The sequence below is a fragment of the Lissotriton helveticus genome, chromosome 3_1 (genome assembly GCF_964261635.1).
Source record: "Lissotriton helveticus chromosome 3_1, aLisHel1.1, whole genome shotgun sequence".
In the NCBI taxonomy this organism is placed as follows: Eukaryota; Metazoa; Chordata; class Amphibia; order Caudata; family Salamandridae; genus Lissotriton; species Lissotriton helveticus.
In genome coordinates this window covers 665,857,510-665,877,456 of record NC_136061.1, presented here as the reverse complement: position 1 = coordinate 665,877,456, position 19,947 = coordinate 665,857,510, and the positions used below count along the sequence as shown (strand labels likewise).

Sequence of the window (19,947 nt, the reverse complement as noted above, 5' to 3'; positions counted from 1 at the left end):
TGCCCCAAGGACACTGAGAGGTGTCCGAGCTTTTTTGGGCATTACATCGTACTGTAGACAATGGATACCGAATTTCTCACTACTAGCCAAACCCTTACTGTCACTACTCCGCAAAGACACGCCTAAACCTATGCCTTGGTCTGAAGATTGTCAGACGAGTTTCCGCGAGTTGCGCGATGCATTGTGTTCGGCTCCTGTGTTGGGAAACCCCAACTACAGTAAGCCTTTTACATTGTATGTCCACGAAAAAGAAGGTTGTGCATTATCAGTCTTAATGCAACTCTTTGGGGACAAACAGCGCCCATGCGTGTATTTTTCGGCAACTCTGGATCCAGTGGCTAAGGCACTGCCAAGTTGTCTAAGAGCAACAGCCGCAGCAGCTGTCTGCATTCGACAGTCTGCTGGATTAGTCATGAATAACACTCTGATCGTTATGGTTCCGCATGCAGTAGACATTTTACTAAATAGGACAAAGACACAACACCTTACTAGCGCTCGACTATCCAGTTACGAACTTACCCTGCTAGCAAGTCACATCCATATAAAGAGGTGTGATACACTCAATCCCGCTACGTTATTACCCATCCCGACAGAGACAGACAAGATTGACAAGCATGACTGCTGTTTCAGGACAGAGGAAGAGACAAAAGGGAGAGTAGACTTACAGGACACTCCCCTTCCCGAATGCAATGATACTCTATGGGTTGATGGTTCATGTTTCAAGTTGCCGAATGGTGATACGACTACAGCATATGCCGTAACGACGTTACACACCATTGTAGAGACTGCACGCATTTCCCACAATTCTGCACAAGCTGCAGAGCTGATCGCGCTTACTAGAGCATGTGTGTTGGCGAAAGGAAAGCGAGTGAATGTGTACACTGACAGCCAATACGCCTTTGGTGTGGCTCACAGTTTTGGGAGATTATGGCGTGAACGTGGGTTCCTTACGTCTCATGGTGCAAAGATACAACATGGCCAGCTAGTTAATGAGCTCCTTGAGTCACTCACCTTGCCCCTACAAGTCGCCATTATAAAATGTAGTGCACACAGAAAGATTCAGGATGATGTTGGCCGCGGAAATGCATTTGCAGATGAGGTTGCGAAAGGAACTGCAAGGAACACAATGAATCGGATGTATGTCATGGGTCCCGCTAGATGGATTGCTGATGTAGGAATGTGTGAGGACACCATTGAAAGCGTAAAATCAATACAAGCCGAGGCCACTGAGAACGAGATGAATGAATGGAGAGAAAGCACAGGTAGATTGGATGCGAATGGTTGTTGGGTCGAACTATCGGAACACCAGCGATGGTTACTACCTAATGCATACGTACTTGCAGTGGTAACGATGGCTCACGGAATGGCACACATCAATTCGAGAGGAATATGTAAACTATTGGCCCCAGTATGGCAGAATAGCAATATCCCAAAGTACACAGAAAACGTGGTCAGAAAATGTATGGTATGTTTGAAGTACAATCCCGGTAGGGGAACGCCAACTCCAGCTGGTCATTTTGCGCCTCCAACGTACCCGTTCGAGGTTTTGCAGCTAGATTTCATTCACATGGAGAGGTGCAACAACCTGAAATACGTTCTCGTTGTTGTTTGCGCCTTTTCAAGGTGGGTGGAAGCGTACCCCCTTAAGGACAACACCGCCTTATCGACTGCCAAAGCCCTTGTCAAAGAGTTCTTCCCTAGATTCGGTATGCCTAGAATTGTCTGGAGTGATAACGGAAGTGAATTCGTAGGATGCGTGATGAAGAGAGTGTGTGAGTGTCTAGGCATACACCAAAAATTCCACTCTGCGAATCACCCCCAATCGGCTGGATTAGTAGAATGCTACAATGGCACTCTGAAACTCAAACTAGCCAAAATCCAAGCCAGTACAGGTCTTAAATGGCCTGATGCCTTGCCTCTAGAACTTTTGTCAACCAGGACGACTGTCCACTCCAGGTTAGGACTTAGCCCCCATGAAATCGTGCTTGGCCGCCCAGCCAACGTCTGGGGCGTGCCAAGACCCAGGAAACTGAGCGAGATAGAGCACCCCGTACTGCTTGACTATTTGTGCAAATTGACAACTAAATTGCGTGTTTTACACCAACAGGTTCACAGTTCTTCTCCACCAGCCTCTGACGATCCAGGTCACCTCATCGAACCCGGTTCGTGGGTTTTGTTGCGGAATTTTCAGCGCACCAACAACGGACAACCGAGGTGGACCGGACCGCACCTGGTACTACTTTCAACAAGATCTGCTGTTCGGGTTGAAGGCAAGAAGAACTGGGTACATGGGACCCACTGCAAACGGGTCCCTCTACCCCTTCCATACGACCGGTGGGTCAACAAAGGACTTGCTGACTCTGAGACAGAATCCATACCTCGCTTCATCCCTTTCAGCGATGCCCGTTTGAAAGAAACTAGCACCGAAAGGAAGAGTGATCATATTTTGCAAGGACTTGTGTCACCATCTATGCAATTGGACACTACTGAACCTGAAACGCTGTTTGAAGATCACACCGTACCTGGGAAACGACGATACAACCTGCGGTCTAGACAAAAGAACTAATAAAAGCTTGATCTAATGTAATTTCCTTTTCTCCCCTAAGAACTATTTTTGAATTTTCAGCTCTCTCGTCCCAAGGGAACTAGCTGATTTTTGATTTTTCGAACCGCCATCCGGTTCTGCTGCTAGGGTCGCGGTTGAAGTCTGGGGAGTGCAACTGGGAAGTTCTAGGTCCACGATTCTGATTGGTCCACGGGAGTTACCCCGGACTGAGCAGAGTGCGCTCCCTGGGAGAATCAATCAACCACCGCGGGCAGCAACTAGAGGATGGAGTTTCCAAGGGTAGAGAGACCTGTCAGACTCACGAACTTCGAAAAACAGTTATGCACGATACTGTCCAGAAGAAGATTCCTGATATTATGTGTTTTAATGTTATGTAGCATACTTGTGTTTTTTATTGGTTATACCTTGTTCGTATTTAAAGTTACCTTTTCGAATGACACCCAGACACCACCTCCTCCCACTATTTCTCCACACTACTTTCACCCTTTACCTGAACACGAGTCTGCCCGAAGACTCGAATTTGTAAACAACTCTTTCATCCAGCTTCTACACCAACACCAGTCCATAATGAACACGTCAAACTGTTGGGTATGCGGACTTATGCCACACACAACCGATAAGGGTATCCCATACTTCGTTTTGCCATTTAGCTACTATGGTTCTCTGTGGGCTTTCCAGACCATGTTCCTATTCGCCCTAGAACCATACCCGACCCGTTCCGCTGCAAGCGACTCCAGTAACAAGGCACTAATTGCAGGGATAAGGAACATGAGTAGGGATATCGACACCTATCTGACAATCCCCAAAGATGAACTGAGTCCCTACACCCGTTGGAACGTGACCAAACATGGGGTTTACCTGGTCAAGAGCCAGGCAGCACAGAAATCTCGCCCAGTTTGGATAGTTCCCCACCGAGGTCACTTATGCTTACAGGGTATTGGTAGGAACCCCACAGCACAGTTAGGAAAGAGCATTTGCACGGAAACATATGTATTTGCTTCCCGAACTTCCCCGATACTCTTGGCAGCTAAAGGCACGTATTTCGTTTGCCACGACCAAGCCTACACGTGGTTGCCCCCTGATTTCTCAGGTATATGTTTTATTTCATTTCTACTGCCTCCTACCTACACGGCCCGAGCAGATTACCACCGGATAAGGACAGCTAGAGGTGTCGTGAGTAAAGACGACACCGCGGGTCAGGAATTCGCTGACTTCGCAAAGGGTTTTCTGCCATTTTGGGGGCCTATGGTGAACAGCAGGAATATTCGCCAGTTAGCGAGGATAGTTGAATCCGCCGGGACCACAACGGCCGGAGCACTTGGCAATTTGACAACAGAGCTTCAGTCGGATCGACTTATGACCCTTCAGAACCGAATTGCCTTAGACATTATACTCGTCGATCGTGGTGGTGTGTGTAGAGTCATCCAATCCAGTTGCTGCATTTTCATCCCTGATAACGCACCAACAGTATACCAGGCCATCTCCAAACTACACGAAATATCTGGTTCCCTTCACATTGAGAAAGGGGATTGGTCCCTGCTGGGGTGGTTCTGGGAACTGATCACTGCCTGGGGATGGAAAACTTTGATTTTCATCGGGATGATCTTGGCACTTCTGTTCATGTTTTGCTTGTGTATACAGTGTGCTCCTGCACTATGTGGCCTCTGTGCTACCTCGTGTGTACGGAAGCCTGTGTCACAGGACGAGCTGAGTAACAGAATGATGCTCCAGCAACATCTCCACGAATTTCTTCATACTGATTTGGACTCAGATTAGCATGAGTTATTGCCTTATATGAGGGCAAAAGGAGGGTCTGTGGTTCCCAAAATCCGGACCCTGTGGTTTTCCCGATATCGAGGTCCAATACCCGTGTCACGAAACCTCAACGTACCGATACGATTTTGGTGTCTACGAACCGATAATGATTAGGACATCATTCCTATGTATTTGCGCTACAATCGAGGGTTGCCAACACCCCTAAATCACAGTTTCCGTCCCAACCCTTAAACTCCATTTTGTGAACGGCATCCATCTTGCATCTTGCCCTCATGATAAGTCAATTAAAGGTCGAGCTTGATCCAAATAGACACGTCCACCTTTCATGACTTTCCCCTGACCTGTCCCAACTGACTCCACTGTCTTCGGCCAAACCTGTTTAGGCAGCTCCTCGCCCAGTGGCCGAATGCGATAGCATCTACACATAACATTCCACGAACCATTCACTACATACAGCCCATGTTTCCTTCAAACACGCACCTGTCCCCGTATCTTGTTTATGGCCCTTTTATGGCTGGGTTGTACCTTCCTTTATTGGTGGTTCATCTATATCTGATGGGAGTTCCCGATCCCAACTGGGTAATCTATCAGCAAACTGGACATCTAAAATATGGGCTTGCTTACATGACTTCGCTCTTTGTATTGTTGTAGAAATATGTGTGTTGCCATACCATAAACTCAAGAATTCTTGCTTGAAGCCATATATTTGATATATAAGGAGACGGCTGGTTCTGTAAAAACGAACAGTCTCCCAAGAACCTACTCTCTGTGTGGTGTACTTCTGGGACACGTGTTACTTGGTAGCTACCAATAAAACTTGATCTTTGACCGCGACTAGAAGACTACGTGTTTCTGTGGTCCGGAACAAGGGAACTCAGAGGTCTTCGGGTGTTATCCCCTGACACCAGCGGGTTCCTAAAAACCCGTTACCTCAGGGCTAAGGTGAGGTAGCAGGGTAGGACGGCAAACTGAAAGTGTTCCAACCTCACCACAAACCAATGGAAGCATCTGTGGGGACTGAAGGATGGATACATGAGGGTATACGTCCTGCAAGTCCAGGGATACTTTCCAGTCTCTAGGATTCAAGGCAAGAGTCAACTTATTAATATTGTTCTAGTTAAGGAAGGTGTTCAAGAACTGAAAATCTCACTACTTGAACTTGGTCTACTGAAGAAAGTTGTTTAAGAACCGTAAAAAGTACTGGGAGTAACACCATCTGCCTTTCCTATGCAACTGCAACTCTCTCAATGGCATGTTTGACAAACAGTGACCAAACTTCTTGAGCAACAATGGAGGCATGATCGGCTGAAGCATGAACCAAAACGGTCAGAACAATACGGGGAGTAGACACAAAAGGGAGAGAATGACCAAGCTGAACGACCTGCAGCACCCACAGGTCCACAGTACCTACAGGCCAGCTGGGCAGAAAAAAAAATGCCCCCTATCAGCTGGTCATAAGTATGGGAGGGGGAATCAGAACAGCCAACAAGGAGGATGAGGATTCTTGTCTATGCTGCTGAAAGTGCACGTTCTCACAGGTGGTCAAAAGATCAGACATGGGGTCTCCCCACTGCGGGAAAATGCCCATGCAGACTTTGGGTGTTATAGGCATTCATGATCCACAAGGCGTCAGTGAATACATTTTTTGCCCTGGTATTTAGAGAGCCGTCAGGTGGTTTAAGACCAGAGAAATGCCCTGGTGAGTTTGACACTTTCAAGGGCACAGAGCTTCGTGACACAGAACCGAAGACTCAACTTCACCCTGCATGTTGCAGTACCAGATAGGGGGACTGTTGTCTGTGAGAAACTCTAATGGTATCCCCCTGAAGGATTGCAGAGAGTCATTTACCCACAGCTCCAGCAAATTCATGTGAAGGTGGTTTTCCTTTGAAGACCAGAGTCCTCTGATCTGAATTTCTCCCAAATGGCCATTCCAGCCCAGTATTGATGCATCCTAGACCACTGTCGGCTCAGGGGTGGGTTAAGGATAGGAGTCTGCCACTGGCTTAATCGCGGTATATCAGCCATCACCACTACAGAGCATTTGCAGTTTTATCCGAAAGTACGAGTTACTTACCTTCGGTAACAATGTATCTTGTAGAGACAATTCTAGCCGCAAATTCCTTCACGTAGAATTACTCCCAGGCGTGAGACTGGATCCGGAAACTTTTTTTGCCACAGTATCTCTGCACGTCGGGGGCGGGGCGACATCACGCGACTCCGCCCAGGCGTCCTCCGCGCATGTGACGTCAGCGAGGTCACATAAGACCTGCCCCGGGCCAGGTCACTGGGAGTTGGTCGAATTTCAGGGTGCATCTCTAAGATGCCCTCTGTCATGCATTAAATCCCACACTAGCATCAGTGTGGGTTTAATGTGCTTACCAAACTTCTCAATCTTCAGTGAAGCCAATATGTTGCTGTGGAGTTCGTAATGACAACCTCCCAGCACCATATACTCTTAATGGCAACACTGCACTTACAGTGCCCAGGAATGGACCTGGGTACTGCAGGGCTCATGCACCTGTACCCTCGCCACTGGCGTAGGGCATCCAGCTAGAGGGGTGGCTAATGTATGCCAGGGCAGAGTTCTGTGGGCATGGCACACAGGGATGTGTGCCATGTTGTCTCTTTGTTTTGTTCTGCACCTAGACACGCAGCCTGCCAAGGCCGTGTGTGTGTGTGTGTGAAGGCACAGGGCCTCTAAGGGTGGCACAATAACTGATGCAGCCCTTAGGGCCTTCTCTGGTCACAATGCCCTGGGTACCTAGGGTACCATTCACCAGGGGCTGACATGTGGCCAGAGATGCCAATTGGGTTTAGGCTTCAATACATTTTTAGGCAAGAAACACAGGCCCTGGGGACCTGATTGGCAGGATCCCAGGGCACACAGTCAAAGCACATCAGCAATTCAGCAAAAAGTGGGGGCATACCATGCAAGAAAGAGGGCACTTTCTCACAACCATGCATTCAGATGAGGCCTTACTGGGTGGGGAGCTCATCTTCAACAACACACAGTGCAAGTACTGTGGAGTCACCAGCAAAAGATGCTCCACATCAATCACGTATAGCTCATGGCAATCTTTCTAGCTCTCAAAGCCTTTCAAGGTCACCTATCTGGCAAAGCTGTGTTAGTCCGAACCGACAACATGACAACTATGTATTACATACAAAAACAGGTGGGGGAGACACTCTCTCCAACTGTCCCATTTAGCCCAGGACATCTGGAAGTGGGCTATTCACCACAACATTTATCTCCTAGCGGAACACCTCCCAGGAGTCAACAATCAGATTGCGGAACTCCTCAAAGGTATCAAATACACGAGGGGGAACTTCACCCTCAGGTTCTCCACCCATACTTCCGAGCTTGGGGCGTCCCTCACATAGACCTGTTCACAACACCCAAAGACGCAAAAAGGCCACAGTTCTGCTTCTAGGTATCCACACCCTTTGTCCAAAGGCAATGCTCTATGGATGAACTGGTCAGGTATATTTACTTATACTTTTCCGCCTCTCCCACTCATTCCATCAGTGTTCCGGAAACTCAGGCAAACATCACTCACGCTAATACTAGTAGCTTCAACATGGGCACGTCAAACCCTGGTTCACAACCCTGTTGGAACTCTCTCTGGTACTAGACCAAAAATTACATTTGACTCCCAGTCTCCTCACACGGAGCAATGGAGAAATCAAACACCCAGGTCCCTATCAGCTGACTGAGTGTGTATAACCAATGCTTTACACTGTCCTCTGGTACTGCCTTACTGCTCGACCAAGCTACCACGTTGGGGAGTAAGGTCAGTTCTGACTTTAAACTCTGTTATACCTCTGCGGTTGGTGGACCCTATACACACTGTACTTCATTCTAGTCCAGTATATATAGAGCCACTTTCTCACAATCTGTTCCCGGCATGTAGAGCTGTAGACTCATGCGCCCACCCACCTCCCTGGATACCTGTAACTGCTATAGTTCTCTGTTTTATCACAAATACTTGCCTATGGACATCTCTATTCTTTACTACTACTCCATTCTCTTACCCTCTGCGGAAAACAATCTGAAGATGGAGCCAATGACCATGCACACTATCACCTATGGGAGGAATTCCCTACCTCGTGACTAGGGAAAACTTCTTCCAGAAAAAGAAAGTGCAAACATCAGGACCCAACACTAGATGGCGATCTTATGCAAAGCATGTGTTCTACAGCTCGCATGCCTCGAGCTAGCAGGCTTTGATGCACAGAATGACCCACCTGGAGATGGTCCATTTGTGCAAGGCCCGACCTTTCTTAGCGCCTACGTAACCAACAAAGAGCTGGTCGTCCATCTGGAATTGTTTTGTGTGATCCAAGTAGAAAGAAAGCGCATAATTTGGATCCAGAGAAAGAAATAACCACCTTGGGAAGAAAGGAAGGTCCAGTTCTAAGGACGACCTTGTCTGGATGGATTGCCAGAAAGAGAGGCCTGGAAGACAGAGTTTGTAGCTCACTCACCATGTGCGCAGAGGTGTGGCCACCAGAAAAGCAGTTTTCAAAGTGAGAAGTCTGAGAGGACAGTTATGTAGTGGCTCAAACGGAGCGCACATAAGATATGTCAGAAGCAAGTTGAAGTCCCACTGGGGCATTACGAAGGGAACAGGAGGAAAAAGATGAATAATGCCCTCAAGAAATCTATTTACAACAGAGGACTTGAAAAGACAAGGCTGACCAGGGAGCCTGAGGAAGGCTGCAATGGCCGAGAGGTAGCCCTTAAGAGTGCCCAGAGCAGAGCCCGGTGGGGCCAGAGATAAGAGGAATAAGAGAACCTCAGAAAGAGGGGCAGAAAGGGGATACCCAGCATTTGCTGTGCACCATGACAAAAATGTATTCTATCTGCAGGCATATACCGTCTTAGTGGAGGGACCCCTGGCTACCAAGATTACATCACAGACTTCGGGAGGCAAGTCAAATGACGTCAACTGCTGCCGCACAATCTCCACACAAGGAGGTGGAGGCTGGACAGGTTCGGATGGAGGACCGTCCATTGCTGCTGCGACAGAAGATCCTCCCTAAGAGGCAGTCTGATTTGAGGATCGATGGCCATGTTGAGTAGCTCACGATACCAGGCTCTTCGTGCCCAATTGGGAGCCATAAGAATGACTTGGGCCCGGTTGCGCTTAATCTTCCTCAGCACTCTGGGCAGAAGTGGTGTCGGCGGAAAGGCATCGGTATAGAAGACCGCAGCTCCACTCGTAATGAAAAGCGTCGCCTAGCGAGTGTCGCCTTGGAAATTCCAACACACAGAATTGCTGACATTGCGCGTTCTCTTTGGTGGCGAATAGATCTAACCAAGGTCCTCCCACTGCTGAAAGAGACCTTGCACCACCTCTGAGTGAAGGCGCCAATCGTGACCCATCATGAACCTGCGGTGAGTTTGTCCGCCCTGGCGTTCAGTGAACCAGCCAGGTGTTAAACCACCAGGGACATGCCCTGATGTTCCAGCCATGTCGAGAGACAGACAGCCTTTTGACTTAGGGTCCACGACCCCATCCAGCCCTGTTTGTTGCATTACAACAGGGCTGTGGTGTTGTCCGTGAACACCTGCACACCTCTTCCCCGGACAGAGGGAAGGAAGGCTTTGGGTGCAAGACGGATCGCCCGAAGCTCTAGAAGGTTGATGTGGAGCCCAGACTCCGCCGGAGAACAGAGGCCTGTGTTCTCCGCCTCTCCCATGTGACCGTCCTATCCCAGAAGGGATGCGTCCGTCACCACTGTGTGTTCTGGTTGGGGAAGGGAGAGGGATCTGCCGCTGACCCAATCCTGGTTTGTGAGCCACCACTGCAATTGTTGTGCAGTGCTCTCCGAGATCTTGACGGAATAGGACAGATTCCCCTGATGCTGCGACCATTGGAACTTCAGGTACCACTGCATAGCCCTCATATGCCACCTGGCATGATCGACCAGCCGGAGGCCATGAGGCCCAGCAGCCTCAGGGTCACCAAGACCAAATCCCGGGATAGAGGCTGAAAGATCGGAATCATAGCCCGAATAGCCCAGACTCGCTGTTTGGGAGTATAAAAACGAAACTGTGTCATGTCCAGAACCGTCCGATGAAGAGGAGCTTCTGAGAGGGGGTCAGGTGTAACTTCAGCACTTTGATGGAGAACCCCAGTGAATGCAGGAGGTTGGCTGTAGTCTGAAGGTGGGAGATGACAGCATGGGGCGAGCCCGCCTTCAACAGCCAGTAGTCGGGATAGGGGAAGACTGGAACCCCTGATCTGCGCAGATGAGCTGCAACCACCGCCATCACTTTCGTGAAGACCCGAGGGGCGCTGTTCAGGCCAAAGGGGAGCACAGTAAACTGAAAGTGCTCGTGCCCTACCGTGAACCGCGGGTAGCGCCGATGGGCCGGCAGGACAGGGATGTGAAAGTAAGAGTCCTGCAGGGTCTAGGGCAGACACGACCTGAGCAAGCATCAGCATCTTAAACTTCTCCTTCCGGAGGAAGCGGTTGGCGTTCCTGAGATCCAAGATAGGACGCAGGCCTTTGTCCTTCTTGGGCATCAGAAAGTAGTGGCAATAGCAACCACGACCTACTTCTGGGACAGAAACCCGCTCATTGGCTCCCTTGGCCAAGAGTGCCGAAACTTTCTGTTGGAGAAGTTCCAGGTGATCCTCCGACATGCTATGGTACAGAGGTGGCATGGAGGGAGGGGTAGTCTCGAAGGGGAGGGGTAGTCTCGAAGGGGAGGGAGTAGCCCATTCAAACTATTTACAAAACCCACCTGCCCGACGTGAAGGTGCACCTGGTGGGGGAGGTGATGACGGATCCTGCCACCCACTGGCATTTGGGGGCCCTGAAAGGTTGGACTAGGAAGGTTTGGAGGCTACTGCAGAGGGGGCTGTGGAGGACTGGCCGGCTCTCTGGCTCCCAGAACTACGCCGGTGGTTCCCACGTCCACAGCCGTGCTGGAGCTGAAAAGGTTGCGCTGGCCTGTGGCCCTGAGCGGGACGTAGTGGGGCACCCCTTCCAGAGCCACGAAAGGGGCAAAAGGCAGACTGTGCAGGGTGGGTAGTGGAGAGGCCCAAGGACCTGGCCGTGGCCCGAGAGTCCATAAAGCCCTCCAGTTTGTTGTCCGCATTGTAGCCGAAAAGGCAACGGCCATCAAAGGGCATGTCCATAAGGGTGGATTGGACATCCCTGGAAAAAGCAGTTGAACGCAACCAGGCGTAGCGTTGAAGGGCTACTGACGTTGCAATTGTCCTGCCAAGTGTGTCGGCGCTATCCAGCCCACAGCGGCTGGTAAACTTTGCTGCGTCTCACCCTTCGGCAATAGCACGGGAGAGTATGGCCCGGGCCTCCTCTGGGCACTGAGGCAGCACCTGCGCCACCGTATCCCACACAGAATGGGTGTAACTGCCCAACAGACATGCAGTGTTTACAGACCGCAGTCCCAAGCTGGCGGAAGAAAACATTTTCTTTCCAAGGTGGTCCAGCTTTTTGGATTACCTTTTCGGCGGTGAAGTAGGGAAGGCGCATTTAGAGGTGGAGGCTTGAACCACCAAGCTCTCAGGGGTGGTATATTGGGGAAGGAAAGTGGGGTCGCCCGGGCCGGGCGGTGGCATCGGGCAATCACCCTGTCCACAGGAGCCCCCGTGTTAGGCCTGGACCAAGTGCACAAAAGGATGTCAGTGAGTGCCTCATTAAACAGAGTAGGGGCTCCGAAGAGCTCGCTGCCAGCTGAAGCACCTTTGACAGGAGGTTAATCCTGAATGCCACCGTAGTAAGCTCGAGGTTGAGAGCCTCGGCCGCCCTACACAACAACACTGCGTATGACGCTCCCTCCTCCATAGCCACGGTAGGAGGAGACAACATGCCTAGGTCTGGGGAGGTATCCAGACCACTGGCATCCCCCAGTTCCTCTCTCCAGTCCGGATTGTAATCCAACTGTTCTGTCAAAGGGTCACCAGACTCCTGCCAGTCTTCCTCACCCTCTCTGGCTGCCAATCAGGCTGAAAATGGGCAGGGTGAAACACAGGGACAAAAGTACCCATCAGCGTCGGATCCGGCGCTGGCCAACGCCGGTCCGGCTCCGTGTCCACGTCGAGGGGGGAGCCAGGTCGACGGCGGCGGGGGTCCAGCTGGTGTCGGCTGCAGAAATGGTGCCGGTGGAGTTGGCACCAGTGGAGGTGTCACGAGGTCGGCCCGCGCCGATCAGGATTAGGCCTGGATCCAAGGGGGTCCTGCAGTGCCAAGGCTAGAGCTGCCAGCGTCAAAGGCCTAGGGCCCCCAGCTGAGTCCGTGGGGCCTGAAGGCATGCCGACAGAGTTGGGCTGCCCAAAGATGGCGTGCATCGCTTCGTAAAATTGACGAAGCTGGGCAGGGGTTGCTCCCAGTCCTGGAAAGGGAGGGAAGGCTGGAGTCGACCCTGAAGGCTCCGCACACGGAGCCACTGGAGTGGCACTACCTGCACCCTTCATAGCCTCTGCCGACGTACAAGGGAAGGTTGAAGAGCGACAATGCTTCTTCAACTTCTTCTTGTGCTTTATCTTACCTGACCCAGAGTACGAAGACTTAGAAGAGGAGTGATGATGACTCCGCGATCGGTTCCTTGACCTCCCACGTGACAGGGACCTTGCGCGGCGCAGAGCCGACTGCCGGGCCTCGAGCAGCTTTCGGGACCGCTCCCACATTGACTTTGGGGCTAAGGTTCAACAGTCGGAGCACGACTTAGGGTCATGCTCGCGCTCCAGGCAGAAGAGGCACATGCGGTGCAGATCCGTCACCGACATCATTCGGCTACAGGAACCACATGCCTCGAAACTGGGTATCTCTCGTGCACAATGAGTCGGTTGAAGACTCAAAAACTAAGTCGACAAAATTTGCTAAAAATTCCATCAAAAAGTGACTGGGGGTACTGTTCTGGATCTGCACCTTCTGCTACGAAAAAAGAAAGAACTGACGTCGGCGCACGAGGGTGGCATCTATGTAGCTACCGCAACGTCATCCCGGCGACCATGACGCAGTATAAACTAAAGAAGAAACACATTTTATCTTTGTTACAGTGTTCTGGAGTCCTGCTTGTTAGAGAAGAATAAATTTGCCCTAAATAAACTTGAGAGTGGTATCTTGCTAGAGAAAACAATGACGAAGTCAGGAGAATATCCTTGTGTCTGTAACAATCTTCAGGATGCCTGTCTACAAGCTCTACGTAATCCTCTTACATTCTTTTCCAAGTCATTCTCTTTTGTACTTTTTCACTTACTTACCTTATTTCCTCCCATTCCAAACTCCTTTCTCCGTGTATTTCCTCTTCCACAGTCTATAAACAGACCTCCAACAACCTCAGATCATCACTTTCCAGCTATGGCGCCAAGTCACTGCTCACTCGCTTAGGCTCCCAACTTCTTCAAAGTAGCTGTGGCTTCCAATGGCTTCAAACAATCATATTGGCCACAGCTGACAATCATTTCTGATTCAGAAAAGGGGGTGGTGATGAACAGAGTGCCTGAATTAAGCAGACCACTCTTACCCAGTCCAAAGATCAGGGCTTGATCCATCACCGTTTTTTAGCTCACTGCACCATCCCAGGTCAGAACTTGGCTATATGCAAATTAGTCTGTTCCTGTCCCAGTGCATGATGGGAACAGGGCAAACCAAACTACCAAGCCAATTCTTATACTGGGAAGGAAACAAGCTTGCGGGGACCGGTTTCTGCCATTTCAGGCGTCGTCGGCCCGGCTTGCTTGAATCCTGATGGTGCAATGAGCAAGGGACTCACATCTGAGTATACCCTTCCACGCTTATGGTGGACAAAATGATTCAGAAAAGGGGGTGGTGATGAACAGAGTGCCTGAATTAAGCAGACCACTCTTACCCAGTCCAAAGATCAGGGCTTGATCCATCACCGTTTTTTAGCTCACTGCACCATCTCAGCTCAGAACTTGGCTATATTCAAATTAGTCTGTTCCTGTCCCAGTGCATGATGGGAACAGGGCAAACCAAACTACCAAGCCAATTCTTATACTGGGAAGGAAACAAGCTTCCGGGGACCGGTTTCTGCCATTTCAGGCGTCGTCGTCCCGGCTTGCTTGAATCCTGATGGGCTGCCTATCAATTATAAGTCAAGATTGCGAAACTCTTGTAAGCCATGGCACCAAGTCATTTCTCACCAACCAAGGGTCTCATTTGCTCACAAGCTGCACCAACCAATCACATTTCAGTCTCCCTACCCACACAACCATGGAAGAAGATATCACCGGAGGCGCGCCAGAGGCAAGCCCATCTGCGACCGTCCGCACCTGTACCACGCCCAGCGCCAGAACTCCTGGACCCCGCGAACACCACATCACCAGACTACGATACGACGCCAGAACCCTCCTCGTAGTCAACGCCAGCCGAGACCACATCTGCTTCCAGGACGCCCTGAAACGAACCCACGGACCTTTCACCTGCCGCACCTGCAGCTTCACCTGCAACAGAGCCACCAAACCTCCCATGACCGGACCCAACCACCTCTGATGCATACTTTTCAACACCCGCTCCGCACGCAAACACGCCGTCGAGCACTGGGACCTGCTCGACACCTCCGCCCCAGACGTTGCCTTCCTGACCGAAACATGGTGGATGACTCCTCGGCGCCAGACATCGCCATAGCCATCGCGGACAGCTACAAGATCACCCGCAGGGATCGCGCCAACGGAATCGGAGGAGGAATAGCCATCGTCCACAAGCCCACTCTCAAAGTCTCCTCCCACGCAGATGACACCCTCAACACTGCCGAACACTTGCACTTCCAGATTCACACCGACCTTAACACCACCCTCAGGGGAACACTCATCTACAGACCCACCGGACCCCGGGCACAGTTCAGCGACTCCATCGCTGACCTCGCCAGCACCCACGCACTCGCCACCACGGACTACATCCTCCTCGGGGACCTGAACTTCCACCTCGAGAACAACAACAACGCCAACTCCACCACCCTGATCGCCAACCTCGGCCTCAGACAACTCGTCACTTGACCCCATCTTCTCCACAAGCACCCACGTCACTTTCAACCACACCACCGAACTCCACTGGACCGACCACCGCTGCATCCATTTCACCTTCAAGAAACCAACCACGCGCCACCGCACCCAACAGCTGCCCCACCACTACTGGAGCAAAGTCACCGAAGACCAGCTGTCCACCACCCTCGCCCAGAACTCACCCACCGGCACCTCCGACCCAGACACCGCCGCCCGCAACCTCAGACAGTGGATAGCCGACTGCAGCTACACTCTCGCCCCGCTCAAGAAACCCTCCAACAGTTACGCCAGCAAAAAAGCCACCTGGTTCACCGAAGAGCTGCAGACCTTCAAACGCGCATGTCGAAAACTGGAGAAGAAATGGAACCACGAACGCAAGCCAGACAACTACGCAGACCACAAGGACGCCACCCGCAGACATCACCACCTCATCAGATTAGCCAAGAGATCGTCCTTCAAAGACCGTATGGATAACAACGCACACAACAGTAAAGAGATCTTCAGCATCGTGAAGGAACTCTCCAACCCCAGCGCCAACGACATTCCACCCTCACAAGCACTGTGCGACTCGCTGGCCATCTTCTTCCACTACAAGATCACCGACATCCACGACAGCTCCAGCACCACGACTGCCTCGACCACGCCAGACTCCACCACCCCCACGAACTCCACCCGCACCAACAACCTGACCTCCTGGTCCAATGTCAACGACAACGAGACTCACAAGGTCATGATCTCCATCCACTCAGAATCACCATCAGACCCCTGCCCACACCACGTATTCAAAAAAGCAGACGCAACCATAGGACCCCAACAGCGGAAGGTCATCAACATCTCCTTCGAGACAGCTACATTCCCGGAGCGCTGGAATCACGCCGAGATCAACGCCCTTCTCAAGAAGCCCAAGGCGGACCCCAAGGACCTCAAGAATTTCCGGCCCATCTCCCTGCTCCCATTCCCGGCGAAAGTCCTCAAGAAAATCGTCAACGCGCAGCTGACCCGCCACCTCGAAGACAACGACATCTAAGACCCGTCCCAGTCCGGTTTCAGATGAAACCACAGCACCGAGACAGCCCTCATTGCCGCCACAGACGACATCAGGCGACAACTAGACAACGGCGACACCTCAGCACTCATCCTCCTGGACTTGTCAGCCGCCTTCGACACGGTCTGCCACCGTACCCTAAAGACACGCCTCCAAGAAGCCGGAATACAAGAGAAGGCCCTCGCCTGGACCCCGTCCTTCCTCTCCGGTAGAACCCAGAGCGTCCGTCTCCCACTCTTCTGATCCGAAGCCAACGACATTATCTGCGGCGTCCCCCAGGGCTCATCCCTCAGCCCGACACTGTTCAACGTCTACATGGCCCTCCTCGCACAAGTGGCCCCCAAGCACGACCTCAACATCATCTCCTACGCCGACGACACCCAGCTCATCCTCTCCCTCACCAAGGACCCGCAAACCTCCAAAACCAACCTCCACGAGGGAATGAAGGCCGTCGCCGACTGGATGAGGAGCAGCAGCCTGAAGCTGAACTCAGACAAGACGGAGGTCCTCATCGTCGGACCCACCCCCTCAGCCTGGGACGACTTCTGGTGGCCGACCACGCTGGGAGCAGCACCAACATCCACCGACCATGCACGCAACCTTGGATTCATCCTCTACTCCTCCCTCTCCATGTCGAAGCAGGTCAGCGCCGTCTCCTCCTCCTGCTACAACACCCTCCGCATGCTCCGCAGGATCTACAAGTGGATCCCGACCGAAACGAGAAGAAAGGTGACACAGGCCCTCGTCAGCAGCAGACTGGACTACAGCAACGCACTCTACGCAGGAATCCCAGCCAAGCACCTGCGTTGACTGCAACGCATCCAAAACGCCTCCGCCCGACTGATTCTCAGCATCCCCCGCCGCAGCCACATCACTCCCCATCTGAGAGACCTACACTGGCTCCCCGTAGACAAGAGGATCACCTTCAAGCTCCTCACCCACGCACACAAAGCACTACACAACACCGGACCAGCCTACCCGAACAGCAGACTCAACTTCTACACCCCCACCCGCCAGCTCCGCCCCACCAGCCTCGCCCTCGCCACTGTCCTCCGCATCCAACAAACAACCTCCGGCGGCAGATCCTTCTCCTACCTCGCCGCCAAGACTTGGAACACCCTCCCTACCCACCTACAGCAGACCCAAGACCTACTCGCCTTCAGAAGTCTCCTCAAGACCTGGCTCTTCGAGCTGTAGCAGCACCTCCCTCCCCCCAGCGCCTTGAGACGCTCCCGGTGAGTAGAGTGCTCTACAAATATTGATTGATTGATTCGACTGACTTCCTATAACCCAATCCTCCCTACCGCAGAGCAGTCCAATCATCTCTCTGTCACTCATGTTTGGGGGGGGGGCAATAATGTTTCTCACACACATAACTACCCTATCTTCCCTCATCCATACATGCATGGTAATCAACCCACATCTACCAGTAAGGACCCAGAAAATTACTCACCCACTGCTGGCTAAGTTGACACCTTTGCCCTCCCTCACCCCCGCCACTTCACACAAACGGGCAAATATTACTCACTTTTCTCCATGCTTCGCCAAGAAGATCTGGGCAGCTTTAATGGCTTCAGAAACCTGCTCTTTCTTGGTTGCCAGTTCATCCGTGACGGCCTGTGAAGGAGAGAGGAGCATAACTCTTGTAAATAGACATAAAAGAATGTATGTCATGCTCTATCGCAGAGGCACACATCAGAGAGGGGGAAAAGAGGATTAAGTCCTGTTCAACTGATGAGGCCAGGAGCGCATGAGAAAAGAGGGGAAAAAAGAAATTATGCAAAAGGAAAGGAAAGCTATGCTGAGCCAATAATTATGGGGGACATGTAAGAGTGAAGTAGAAAAAACGATGTTCAGGAGAGAAGAGTATCCAAAGGGACGAGAGGCACATGGAAGAGAGGGAGAGGAAAAGGAGCAAATGGTGGAACAGCTTCATAACTATAGGCAGAAAGGAAGCTGGAGTCCGCAGAACAAGGTTTGTCCAGGAAGAAGGTATTGTATTGTGGATTAACACAAAGAGCGTTAAGCTCACTGACATGCCATGCATAGGTGATGGTGACGAAGAACACCGTCTTGATAGTACGGAGCCATAAGGGGCAGCTGTGAAGCAGCTTGAATGGCGCACTCTACGCCGGTGAAGTAATTCTCAACATCGCCCGTCGCAGACACATCACAACACCTCCACGACATCCACTGGCACCCAGTCGACAGAAGAATAACCTTCAAACTCTTCACCCACGCGTACAAGGCCCTTCACAACGCTGGACCCACATACCTGAATCACCACCACACAGTCCACGTACCCACCAGACACCTTCACTTCACCCAGCTTTACCGGGCCAACGTCCCACGAATCCGCAAGACCAGAGTCGGAGGAATGTTCTTCTCCTACCTCACCTCCAACACATAGAATATCTGACCATCCATCCCAAGAAATCACCCTCACCGACAGCATAGCAGGTGTTCCCACAATCTAACTTGCTGGTGGCCAGAGTATGAGTGACAGTTTTTCTAGTGTTGCTTTGGAGCCATTTCAAGATCTTCCTCAGCATCTTAAGGGTGTGGAAGCAGAATGCAGTGACATGTTGAGTTGTGTGGTAATGTCTAGTTTGCTGTTGATGATTAGTCTAAGGTTCCTGGCGTGGCTGCTAGGTGTGGGTCCGAGGTCAGCTGGACACCAGCTTGAGTCTAATGTGGAGGTGTTTTTGCCAAAGGTCACTACTTCTGTCTTGTTGATTTTTAGCTTGAGACAGACGGCTTTCATCCAGTTAGCGACTTCGGTCATGCAGGCGGTGAACTGGTTTCTTGTGTTGGGGTTATTTTCTGACAGGGAGAGTGGGTGTGTGACATTGGCGTAGTAGGGGATGTTGATGCGGTGTGCGCGGATAAAATTGGCCAGAAGGATCATGTATGCATTGAAGATGCGGCTGAGCAATAATCCTTGAAGTACTACACAGAATCGTTTGCAGGCTTCCGAGGTGTAAGGTGCCAAGCTGACAGCTTGTATTCCATCTGCGTAACGTTGAGAAACTGGTGGTTGCTAAGGTGGTCTGTGAGTTGTCAATTGATTTTTTTGGGTGGTTTTATAGAGTTTTATAAAGTGCGAACTAGATCCGAATCGGGTATCAGAACGCTTTACATGAGCACCAGTTTCGTTACAGGACACATTCATTTTTATTAGGCACAGGGAGATTAAGTGATATGCCCAGAACCAAAGGATGTTGGGCATTGTTGCTGAGACTCAAACCCGGTCACCCAGCTTCGAGGTCGACCGCTCTAGCCGTATGTCTAAATCCTCTCCAAGACCTTTGTCAAGTATGGTAGGAAGGAACTGGATCTGTAGTTAGAAAGCGTGCCTGGGTCAGTGGATGGCTTCTTGAGTAGGGGCATGATGGGGTATGTTTCCAGGTGTCAAGGAAAATGGCTGAGTTGATGAATGCGTTGAGGATGAGGGTTAGTGTTTCACTGATAGGTAGGAGCCCTCTGTTGTAGGCGTGGTGGGGACAAAAGTTCCAACAGGGCCCTCAAGTGGATGGTCTTTATGGTTGCAGCAACTT

At 51.3% G+C, this 19,947-nt stretch overlaps 1 protein-coding gene across 4 annotated transcripts in view; it reads right to left on the bottom strand.

The window, feature by feature from the left end:
- Positions 1–19,947, bottom strand: part of MACF1 (microtubule actin crosslinking factor 1) — a 990,087-nt gene that overhangs the window by 549,949 nt on the left and 420,191 nt on the right. For all 4 annotated transcript variants that reach the window (XM_078680764.1, XM_078680763.1, XM_078680765.1 and 1 more), the window contains exon 34: positions 17,919–18,007. In XM_078680764.1, the coding sequence (XP_078536890.1) occupies positions 17,919–18,007 (89 nt within the window). The remainder of the gene's footprint in view (positions 1–17,918; positions 18,008–19,947) is intronic.